The sequence below is a fragment of the Ambystoma mexicanum genome, chromosome 8, assembly GCF_040938575.1.
Source record: "Ambystoma mexicanum isolate Mex_15411 chromosome 8, UKY_AmexF1_1, whole genome shotgun sequence".
In the NCBI taxonomy this organism is placed as follows: domain Eukaryota; kingdom Metazoa; phylum Chordata; class Amphibia; order Caudata; family Ambystomatidae; genus Ambystoma; species Ambystoma mexicanum.
In genome coordinates this window covers 1,567,398,766-1,567,411,330 of record NC_090929.1, presented here as the reverse complement: position 1 = coordinate 1,567,411,330, position 12,565 = coordinate 1,567,398,766, and the positions used below count along the sequence as shown (strand labels likewise).

The following is a 12,565-nucleotide window of genomic DNA, read 5'->3' as shown; positions in this document are numbered from 1 at the left end:
GGCTCCTAGCATGGAGCTCTTCTTGGAAGACTGGTTGGCAGACCTGTTTGCCCCTAAAAAGGTTCTAAATTATTTTCCGTGGAACGGGCGCACAGGATCACAACGGGCCGGCCCACCCCTGGGACACCCTCATCCCCCCCGGAAAAAAATAGAGAGGCTATTGAACTACTAAGACAGAGGTGCCTTATTACAAATGGTGAGGGCCAAGGGCCCCATTACATACAACGGCCATCGGGTGGGCTTTTTCCCCAGACTACACCAGAGAAGTCCAGAAGGCACGTCAAGTATATGACTCAATCAAGAGAAAGCTGCATTCGCATTAAATATGCCCTCTTTTTTCCAGTCCAATTTAAGGTCCAGCACGGAGGGTCCATTCATCTCTTTTATGCCCCGAAGGAGGCATGATTTGATATTTTATTTATCTTGTGCTCGTACACAAGTGTTTCAGAGCGCGACCAGACAAAGGGAGGAGAACAGGGGAGAACAAAAACAACTATTTTACTAGGCCCAGTGACATTGAGAACGCACAAGTGCATTGGAAAGTGGAAAGGGGAAAGTGCATGGAAGGGGGGAGAAGTGGAAAGTGCGGAACAGAGGAGAGAACAGGAAAAAAAAATATTAATATTTAAAATAAATAAAGACAATAAACAGTGGTAGTGCAGCGTGGCAAGTGCTAGGTTAGTCAGATAGGGTATATCTGATAAGTGCAGGAGAAAGGTGGGTGGGGGGCTGTATGGGTACAGATACAGACCCCAGTGCAAGTGGTGGCCCGGAGGCAGTGCAGGAGGGTGGCAAGGTGAGCAGATACCAGGGCACGAAGAACAGAGTGGCCAGGTGCACAGTGCCAATAGAGAAAACAGAATCACCAAGAAAGAAGAGGGGAAAAGGCAGAGGCGAAGAGGAAGGTCTTGAGGTGCTTCCGGAACCGGAGATGGTTCTCCTCAAGTAGGCCTGGCTAGAGACTCAGGTCCTATCGGGACCAGAAACCCAACTAACGAACAGGAAGCAGCAACGTGAACTAACACAAGACCACCCGCTGAGCACCATCGACAATCAGACCCCAGAACAACTGCTGGTTTTTCACAAGTTAAGAGTACTAGTGACGTTATAACAAGCAATCAGTGAGAGACGAATGTTAAAAGATCAAAATGTAATTTTTTTCTAGCCTCTGAGCTAGACAAAGGGAGTGCAACCCGCACTGTAGGCTCGTCGGCATTGTTCCTTATTGTTGCTATTATTGTAATGCCCCGTGCGGAGGCATCCGTTTGAACGGGATTGCACCCCAACCTATATTGATTGATGTATAAAAGAAAGTGGTGCCCACTCACTAAAACAATCATTTTGAAAGACTTGCTTCTATTTTGAATTCTCCTGGTCGTGACATTTCTTCAGTGCCTTTGACTTTAGGTAATGCTGGACCCCACCTGAAGTCCACAGTCGTAGAGAAACGACACACCGCTTTTTTCATTTGATGACGTACATAAAGGACCCAAGACACTTTGTAGCAATGATATATGATGTGGCATTTATAACGCATGTTTCTAGGCGCGACAAGACAAGCAGGGGGGGGTGGGGGGAAAGGGATAACAACGATCTTACTAGGCGTTGTGTCAGATCACGCAAGTGCAGGGAAGAGGGAAGGGGAGAAGTGCCGGGGGCTTGAAGGGGAGAAGTGCAGGTAACTCAATAAGTGCAGCCAGTGGGTGGCTCATAAGTGCAGATTGAAGGGACTCTAGCGTTGCAGGTACAGGCCCATAAGTGGTGAGAACCCGTAGGCAGTGCAAGGGCAACTTGACATGCGGGAGCCTGGGCCTGAGTTCAGAGGGTATCCAGGTGACAGTGTGCAGAGCAGTCTGGTACATCAGCAGGAAAGATGAAGAGAAAGCGGTGGCCAAAGTGAGGGAGAGGCCAGTAGAGATAGAGAGCCTGCAGACCAGGAATTCAAAAGGAGGAGTAGTCCTGCATTGTAATGATAGAAGCAGGGATCCACTCTGGGAAAATCAAGGCTACACCCCCAACGGGACGGTTGGTTCTGGGTTCAGAGAGGATTCTTGTAGCCATCGGGAAGGAGTGTGTCAAAACTTGTGACAGAGCTGGCCGTGAACCACGTCTCGGTGAGATCGAGTACATCCAAATCAAGCTCTTCCAGGAGACGGCAGATGTCAGGGGAATGTTTGACAGCTGAACGAGAGTGGAGAGTAGCGATGTGGAACAGGTTGCCACATTTGAAGGACTTCCGGACGGGTTACAGGCCAGAGGTACACCCTGCAGAAGTGTTGAAGGTGCCCGAAGATGGGCAGAGAAGGAAGGAAGAGAAGGCAGGGTAGTCAGAGAGGAAGAAGAGAGCATCAGAGGGGTGGCAGAGGAAGGAGGCAACAGGGTGGGCAGAGGACTAGAAAGGGGTGCCAGTGTGGTGGCTGAGGAAGGAGGCAGCATGGGAGCCAGAGAGGGGTAAGAAAGGATAGCAGGAGAGGAAAGGAAATTGACCAGGCACAGGAAAAGACTATGAAAAAGGAGATTGGCCTGAGGGCCCTGGACCAAGACGGTGCCATTTAAGCAGGCATTAATGATGGTGTTAGAGTAGTGGAAGGGGGCCAGGAGGGCCTCCCACCGAGTGCCACCATTAATGGGAGAAGAGGAAAAAGGAGAGAGAACAGACCAAATGGGAGATCCATAGGCCTGGAGAGGGAACGAGAGAGTATGCCGATATGGAACTGTCTGGAGTAAGCACAGGTGTAGGTATCAGCGATAGGGAGGCCTGGGTAAAGACCAGGATGTCCCCTTTGAGCTTCTCCCTGCCAGACTTAGTGAGAGGGATATGATAGTCGATAGAAAAGCAGTTAGAGAAGATAGGTGAGAGAACACCATAGGGGGTGCAGGGAAAGATGGAAGAAGGGTGAGGAGCCCAAGCAGGGAGGTGGTGAGGGCACGGGGGGGGCGCAGACTGGAGGTAGGCACACGGAGAGGCATGAAAGGGAGGGGAGGACAACAAAGAACACAAACAGGCCTACGAATCAGATGCAATCCAGAACCAACAGCAAAGCACAGAGTCAACAGGGAACCTACAAGTGAAGAATGCAGGCGATGCAATCTAATGCCACAAACCATGGAGAACAACACGCCATCAGAACCGTAGAGAAAAAAGCTAAGTCAATATCATCAACAAGGCACAGAACAAAACAGGAACCTAGAAGAAAGAAACAGTGGAGCACAACACAGTGTCAAAACAGTACACAAAAGAGGAACGGAAGGGCTAAGATGCGATCCCCCTCATTCCTCTCGCAGGGGGCGGCGGAATAGGATGCAGGGACCTACAATGCAAGGGAGCGCACGCGGCTAGAGAGCAAGGGAGCGCACACAGCCAAGTTGCGGGAGAGAGGATCCTACGCAGAGGCGTAGAACGTCCTGCTGGCAGTGCTTGGAGCAACTGCAGGAAGAGTGAGACACGCCCAATGACTGGCATGCAGAGACGCATGAAAACGCTTCGGCAACCAAGACGGAAAAGTCATCTCAGCAGGTGGTGTGACCACAGGTCATGGTGTGCCGGACACCCGTCAACCAACGCCAAGACCAGCCACCGGAGGAGGAACGAATCCTATGTCCTGTGCAGGTGGTGGAGGCTACAGACACGTAACGCGTACGTGTAGGCGTGAAAGCAGATACAACGCAGCAAGCCCAAGAAACCAGAAGCATATAGAGTGGCAGTGCCCAAACAAGGGATTAAATCAAGAAGAAGCCTTGGGACTGAAGGACCCCTGTAAATATATGATAGAGGAAACAAACCAAAAGTGTTCAGCAACATAAATCAGACACTGTTAGAGACTGGTTTTCTTAATGTGAGATTGGGGAGGAGAGAACACCAAAGGAAGAGGAACGAAAAATCAACTGTGTATCAAGAACTATTGCAACTTTTAAGGAGTGTGAGTCCTGCTGAGAAAAGCATTTGAGTTAAAGAATACCAATGACATTTGTTTTCCCCTAAAGATAACAAGAGGACTTTTCGTTGCTACTCTTTTTGCTGTTGTTGCTTCTTGGGAGTCATGAACTTGAGCACAGTGAGAGTGGCCCAAGAGCACCATAGGTCAGAAGCACAGTGATCTGACAATTTAAGTTGTTTCTATAGTGGAAGGGCTAGAAAGAAAGTTAGGACCATTTCTTTTAGTTTACTAGAAATGGACATCCCTCATAGCAATGGGATTATATAGGCATCTTCTTTCCTTTAATCCAAATAAAAACCCTTGCAATGTCCTTACAGAGTATGAGTAGTCCTTCTGGCCATCACAGTGATCTCTTTTGAGTTATCTTGATGCCAAGGGGGAACTTCATGAATCAACTACAGGAGGAAGGGCAACACCTCCAAAGGGATTGTCTCCTCTTATGGTCTCCTAGTGGGCTCTGTGGGCTTACTAACGAGTAAACCACCATCCTTTTGGATACTTTGCTTCACAGGAGGCTCACCATCTACCTGGAAGCAGGCCTTTCTCCATAGGCCTTTAAATAATGGTTTCACTTGATGACCTTTACTAACCACATCCTTAGAGACACCCTCTTCTGCAAACAAGCTTGACAGTGCAGCAGCCTCATAGGATTAGGTAGTTTCTGACACTCCCTCTACCTAGTCAGGTTCAGTGATTTGGCTAACTACCTCAACCTCAGTTTTAGGTATGGCAGGGGGAATATTTTCTTTTCCTTTTTCATTGGTGTTTTCTTTCTCCTTCAGCCTTAGATTTCCCTTGGGCTTAGGCTTCCCTTTAGACTTGGCTACGGCAGCCTGGTTTTGAGACCTAGTCTTTGAAAGATCTGCAGTATTTGTCTCAGGACCCATGACTACCTTTTATCTCCAAGACATAACTTTTCAAGGAACTTTCCTGCTCACAAAGACAGGTGTCCTATCCACTTCACATCTGACAGATAAGGTGACTGGCATTTCTGGGAAGTTGAGAGATGGACCATCAGATCAGTCAACTGAGTAGTCACCACAGGTGCAGTGGCCAGAGCCTCAGGGTTTTCCAATGTGGAATCCACCACAGTTGGACTGGGGCCAGTGTTCCTAATAAGAGGCGCACTTACACCATCTACCGGTACACTATCCTGAAGATTATAATTCTCAGGATGGACCAGTATGGGAGCAGAAGCTCCCGCTAATGCTAGAATCCCAGCTCCCAGGAAAAGTAAATCAACGGCAGATCCATCACCACAGGGTAGGGCGTCTGAATAGACGGATACCCAAGGGATAATGTCTTCCTCTTCATAAGGAAGTGCCAGATTCACAGTATGTACCCCCAAGGTCTCATCCTTAAATGAGTCCCCACCCCACCCCCTTCACATGGTCACTATCCCCAAAGACTACACAAGCTCCATAGGACCTTTGAATATAGGGAGGCCTACGGGGTACACTTTCATGCTTGGGATATTTGGTCCCACTACCCTTTCCATGTGCATACGTCTTATTTCCCTTATGGAACCTTTTGTGGCCATTACGCGAAGAAGATTTTTCAGACGACCCACCCTCTTTTGGCTTTTTCCCTTCATCATGCTTACTAGAAACATGTTTGTCCTCATGGGACACTATGGGAATCCCAAAGATCAAGATCAGCAGCAATGGGCAGCGTCTTAGGATCAAACTCCTTTTAAACTGCCAAGTGCACCTTTAGCTCAGGAGAACAAGAAGCAAACAATATTCCAACATGACCAAATTCATCATGCCTCCAAATGTGGTTATCATGATATGATATGGCATTTATAACGCGCCCATACACAAGTGTTCCAAGGCGCAACGAGGCAAGGGAGGGGGAACAAAGGGAAGACAGACGAGTGCAAGGGTTGCAACCAGTGCAACTGGCGGGGAGGGGACCTGGACCCCAAGATCAGAGGGTGCCCAGGTGACCAGTGCAGTTCAATTTCAACCATGAGCCCTTTAACCATATGGCCTTCTACCCAGCCACTCAAATGCATTAAGGAATCGGTCAAAAAAGACACCCAAGTATTATTTTATTTCTTTTTGTATTATCTAAATCTCTTTAAGCATTGCCCAGGAGTCTTTCAAAACTAAGAGTATAGCCTGTTTCAATGTATCAAAATCTTATCTGACAGCTTTAGACATTTCCATAACGGCACTGCAACCAGAATGGGGTAGTCCGCTAAGCAAGCAAGCAATTTTATCAGGCTCTTCTACTTCTTGTACCTCACAAGCATATTCAAAAGCAGTCCATAAAGGATATAAGTTTTCTCATACATACTCAACAAATCCTTAGGAAATATTGGATGAGAAGAGGACCCAGAACTACTCCCAAGAACCTCTGGAGGAGCCATGAGACCCTTGTAGTCTGGCCAACTCCAGCCGGTGCTCTCTGTTTTACTCGATCCTGTCAAGCTACAGCTTAGCCATGTTAAACTTTAACTCCTTTTCTCGGAGTCTAAGCTTTTCCTTCTTTATCTCCTAGAAGGCCTCAGTTTCTGAGATTGATATAGAGACATGAGATTTCCAATAGTGGCAGTAACTACAAGCCCGTTTCTACGGCTGGGACATGCCCCAGCATCCACTGCTTCACTAGCTAATGGCAAAGAAACAATACTAGATTCCTGGTGATCTAATAATTTCTTAATAAGATCGCCCCTTAAACCAAAGGATGGCAATCCTCTATCTAGACAAAACATTTTCCAATGTTCTACTTTGAGAGCAACAGCAGTCGTCATGGTAAACATTTCCAAATCTAATGAGTATTCAAAGGTTATAAAGCCTATTAATTTCAAATGTGTTCTGTGTAAACAGAATTAAAGTACTATACTCGTGAACAATACTGGGGTACACAAGAACGTATCCTCACTGCTGAGCACAAACTTGTTAAGCTGGATTTCTAGAATCTGGTTTGGTGCACAGCTTATAGGAGGTCACACTAGTTCTAGTGAACAGGGAACTCTGACAGGTTAGCCAAAAGCCAATCAAGGTAAACGTGGAAAGCAGTCAAGGCTATTTTCAGGAGTGTTTGAGCGGATCAGGGTCCACAATGAGTGCACGCAGTGAAGCACACAATTCAATTTAGACAGGTATGCATAAAAATACAAATATTTATTTTAGGCCTTTACATATTAAAAAATTAAACTAGCAGGTGATATCGAACAATACTCGATAGTAAACATATAAACATTAACCATAAGTTCTTAAAATGCATTCAAATGACTTATTCAACTCGGGAGGTAGGTAAATGAATGCAATAAAGATGGAACCAAATCACAAATGAATTCTCAACTTTAGCAGTCCAATCCTGAAGAAGAATGGGGCCTTGTGCCCAAATGTCACAGAGACCACATTGCTTCTCCACAGAATGTAGTCTCTGTAGGGAAGCTCTAATTGTACTTGTGTTGGCGATTGTTCAGAAGAGGATATACAACAAGGTTACTAGGAAAGCAAATTATGTTCTTATCTTGCAGTACTACTACCTAGGTTCGACGACCAAAAGAGGCAGTGGAATGAAAGATTAGGCTACAAAGGGACAGGATCACAAAGTTATCCTATTGAGGGGCATGGGGATCACAAATGCTTTGCTTTTAACCCCCCAAACACCCCCCCATGACTCCTATTTAAGGCATTGGACAGTTTTAAAGTTTAGGGCTAGTCTCTTCCTCTATCCTCTAACCCAAGCGAAGCGGTACACCAGCATGAGGGACAGTGGTGGTTGGAGGGCAATAATAGCTAGGATTACAGCTTGTTAATCTTTGAAGTAAGGTGTATATACCTAGACTTTGTTGTGTGTTCTTATACAGGGCCCTTGGTCCAGGTCACGTGGGCCCCTTGGTCCCACAATGCATTTTGTGGCTTTTCAGACACCCTCACCAGAGTAGGTTCTGAAAATCCCTCTTAATCATTGTTGGTACCTTTCATAGATGCCCACGCCTTGCTTATTTTGGTATACTTTAAAGATTGGAATGCTTTGCTGAATGTTACCAAATAGGCTGTACATCCCTAATACCTATAAAATATCAATGTCTCTTCTGCAGCAATAACATTCACTTATTGTGGGCACCTTTCAAGTCATTTGAACATTTGAGGCTCAAATGGTCACACAGCATGGTAACAAATGGGTTTATGCACTTCCCAAGCAAGTGCAAGACCACAATCAAACATTGCCAAAAATCATTTTTTTAAATGTTTCATTTCTCCAAGAAAAAGAACTTGATCTAAGACACTACATCCAATAACCACACAGAATATTACCTGTTTCCTGCAGTAACTTCAACGCAAGTGTAGAAAGCTGGCTCACATTCAAAATTATTCATGACTATGCCATGATAGCCATTCATAACATGCTGATTTATTCCTTTTCGTCTGAAGTGCTCCAACACTTTGTTTATGCTGTCAATACCGTTTAATATGGCCTGTCACAGTGAAAAATGCATAATTAGTACTATACTTCAGTGTACACAAAAATAGGGCTTTCCAAACTGCATGATCAACAGTCAACCCACCACACAGTTCATTCCACATCATTTCAATGCTTAGGAGCTTCATATGCAAGTACATAAGGAGTTGGGTGGCTGTTGGGGACTTGGCAGGGTGCTGGAAACTACAGTTTAATTGCGAGACAGATATGATCAGACAGCAACACATACTATATACCAAGAACTGGGACCACAGCTTACAAGAAAGGCACTCAACGGTTTGGTCACTTGATGGCACAAGTGAAGCTCTAGCAACCAATTCCACTCAGTAAGAATCAGCAATGCTTAGTAGCAATGTGTAAATCTGCACACTCGCAAGAAAAGGTTTTTAAACATATAGCATACCTTCAAAACATAGAAATGAATTCCAAACATAGTTACAGCAGTCTGTATTTGAAATCTCATTCTAAAAATATTTCAAACAGTGCCCACACTGGAATTCGAACCATCAAGTTACATCACAACAACCCTGTAAGTCTATCAACATGTTATTGATCATCTAAGGCTTGCAGCCGATCAACAGGGTTTGATTGTTAAGGAGACTACCTTGCCCTTTGCCATCAAGTAGCCAGTGAGTGCTCACTGACCTCTCAGTTACACTGCTGCCCAAAGAAATGGATGTCAGTCAAATCGTATTAAGATTTCTGGAGTTACTTTCAGTTGATTAGGTGAAGGCAGTGTAATCACCTCAAGTTAATGTAAATAGTTTGTATCAGCTACATAATGTTTTATTCATCACATTTCACATAAAAGTTAATACAACACATGAAAATTGAAGAATTCAAATTAAAAAGCTTGACACGTTTCGGGACATATAATCCCTTCATCACAGGCGTAATATTTGTTAATTCCTGAAGTATATCAAGCTTTCAACTTCAACTCTGGTCTACAAAGTAAATCAAATAATCCCTCAAGTGCGACGGTTCCAAATATTATTCAATCTCAAAATAACTAATGATATTTATTAGAACACCCTAGAGGGTGTTTGAGGGTTGTGATTGGTCAATCTGTGGGCTATCCGAACTGGTATAGCCCGCAGATTGAATACAGCCAGCAATTACTTGTGTAATTGCTTACCTGTTCCCACTGCCGGCGCCAACGTAAGCCTGCAGAGTTGCTGTTAGGCAGAATCCTGTGCAGTTCCCTTGGGGAACACTGCAAAAAGATTAAGACTACAGGAGCAGCAGTAAACCCGATTGGTAGCAGTCTGCTCCACCCAGATTTACCTGGTAGCTGTGGCTGAGCAGTCAGACTTCTCTCAAGAAGCGTAGGGCAGTATGTAGAGTATACACACAATAGGGCCAAAACACAGTAGAGCAAACAAACACTGACCAGAGCTTTGTATAAAAAGTATATAGTTATTTATTTAAAAACACACTTGAAGTAATATACCAGCACTCATAAGTAAAATCAAGTTAAAACACAGTCAGGTAAAGTATACACACCTCCCTTAGTAACTATCAGACAAGTCAGGGTTAAAGCACACTATATGTTGAGACAGAAGTGAGCGCTTAACCTAGATGGCACTCCAATAGTTTAGGTTAAAAAGGGGAAGAAAAGGCAGAGCATAAAATAAAACAGTTCCCAACACTTTAAGAGGCAGAGCAAAGGGAAGAAAGGCAGGTTATACTGTAGAGCCAAAGTTCATAGGCAAGGCCCGCTTTAAGTGGAGCAAGCGAAAATGTGCCCAGGATCACACAGTTTAAAGTGCACTAAGAGTCTTTGCACAGTGTCAAAAGGGAGTTGGAATAGTTAAAGAAACAAAGCTTAGCAGGTCTGGGGCCTACCCAGTATAGACGTTAAGGATTTAGGGGACACCTTGAGCACTCTGTAGAAAGGGAGGACAGGCAGGACACAGTACCTTAAATGGAAGGAAGCTCCAGCGGGGGTAGTTGTTCCTGGCAGTGGTTGCAGTTCGTTGTTCCAGCCAGAGGAAGAGAGGATCTCGTCGTGGAGGAAGTCTGGAGTCGTTGCACTGCCCAGGGGTGGAACCAGCCGCAGAGTTCCCGATTTAAAAGGTGCGGTCCTTTTATTCGCGGTCAAAAGTGGTGACCTTGGCTATCCGGCCGCCGGGGTGCTTGGCACGGGCGATTCGACCAAGTAACGCTTCTGGGAGCGAAAGAGGGCGAACTGGTTGGTCCCACCAGCTCAAAGGGGAGAAGACTCTCCAGCAGATCTTCCCCGTCATCGGAAAAGTGGTGAGTTTGTTGCAGCAGGGTTTCACCGGTGGTGTCGTCGGGTTGCAGGTGGCTCAGCTTCTTCCTCGTAGGATTCTTAGGTCCTGTGGCGACTTCTGAAGTTCCAGTCCCAAAGGCCCTGCTTTTATGCAGAAAACCACCCATTCATCAGCCTAGCTGTCAATCACACATGCTAAGTGGTGATCCGGGCGGCTCACCACTGGGCCAATCAGAGTAGAGTGCGACTTGGGTTGCTAAGGCAACACAGTCCAGGGGGCCAATTCCCCCCTCCACCCTTCCTGTGGAACCCAGACAGAGTGGCACCACTTGGAGGGCTTCTGTGGAGAAGCCCGCCAAAATAGTGGAACAAAGAGCTCGACCTTGGTCAGAGTTAGAGACGGACACAAACGCCATTTTAGAATCGAGTTCTGGCAAAAAGGCCCAAACGGTGATTTAATATTAAATAAATAAACCAGCGGTAGTCAGTCCCAGGGTATGGAGTCTGTGTCTGGGGGTCACTGACACCCCTGTGGTACTGCACTGAGGGTGCTGTGTACCACACATACAGAAAGACAGATGATACCCTATGGAGTAAAAAAGGAACCCCATAGCCCATAAGCACATAAGTCAAAGACATTCCTCAAATCATGCCCAAGAGTGGGAGTAAAAGAGTGTCACTCTTAGCAGGAGAAAAAAACTAACCCCAAAAATCCAGCAAAGCTGCTGGGGGACTCACTAGCCTTTTAAGAGAATTCTCCCTAGCAGTTGCCCCGTTGGTCCCCGTGTAATTTCAAACAGAAAGCGTTAACTTTCCGTTCCTAAATACACCTTGCAAAACCAACGTGTGCAACGCAGGCCCCGCCCAAAGCGCTTTCTGCTTTCTGCTTTCACTTTGTATGGAAAGCGTTTCATGAAATGTGAAACCACAGAGAAAGGAAAGCTGCATTTTTCTTTGTTATGGAACGTGGCAAGTTTTATTTCTTGCCGCAATTAAGACACGTGGAACCTTGCTCTAACTTCCTCACGTTGTTTGGATGTTTGGTGCACAGTAGTATGGGAAGGATAATGGGAAACCAGAGCATACAAAGGTAAGTTGTAGCACGCTAAGTTAATTTATATGCAGAGTGACCTTGCCGTTGTGTAGGGGGGAGAAAAAAAAAAACTGAAATTACCTTAAGTATTAGATTGAAAGTTTTCTTCTCGTCATAGGGCCCATTCAAGGGCATCGAGTCCTTCACTGTGGAGGATGGATGTATATAGCGTTTGTACATCTAGAATGAACAATGTCCAGTCCAGATTGAATTCAGGCAGTTCTAGTGTCAGTAGGAAGTGTGTGGTATCCCTTAGATAAGTAGTACTTTTTTAACTATGGGTTGGAGGAGTTTATCCACATATCTGGCCAAAGGGTCAGTAATGCTGTCAGCTGCAGCAACTATAGATCTAAAAGGAAGTAACAAGATTTTTATGGATTTTAGGCCATACATAGAAGACTTGCATAATCGGAAATGTGTTAGTCAAATAGTCTTTGGTGCGTTCCGTAATGAGCATTAAGGAGGACCTCCTTGATGATGATTTTAATAGCAGTTGTGGGGTCATGGTCTAAGTCCAAGTATGTATCTCTGTCATTAAGAAGCACAATTCAGGCAATTATGTTTGTAATAATCACTGTCCATAATTACAATCACACCTACTTTGTCTGCAGTTTTTATTGGGATATATTGGTCTTCTGATGTTTGAGTAGTGTGTGTTGATGTTTTGAGGTTGTGTTCTCTAATGTCAAAATATTAGATGGATTTAACATCTTTCATCATGGAGTGCACAAATAAATCTATAGAAGAGTTTTTCACACTAGGATTGAAAGTGCTTTTGGATTTCATTTCTAGATAGTCAAATGTTTTAGATCTTTCCTCCATCGTTGGTAACGAGTCAAAAAATCGTTCAGCCTCATT

The 12,565-nt window shown here is 45.1% G+C and overlaps 1 protein-coding gene across 1 annotated transcript in view; it reads right to left on the bottom strand.

Moving 5' to 3' along the window:
- The window catches only part of SMC3 (structural maintenance of chromosomes 3), a 1,173,064-nt gene that overhangs the window by 683,185 nt on the left and 477,314 nt on the right, over positions 1-12,565 (bottom strand). Inside the window, exon 16 of the mRNA XM_069611771.1 lies at positions 8,216-8,376. Within this exon, the coding sequence (XP_069467872.1) occupies positions 8,216-8,376 (161 nt within the window). The remainder of the gene's footprint in view (positions 1-8,215; positions 8,377-12,565) is intronic.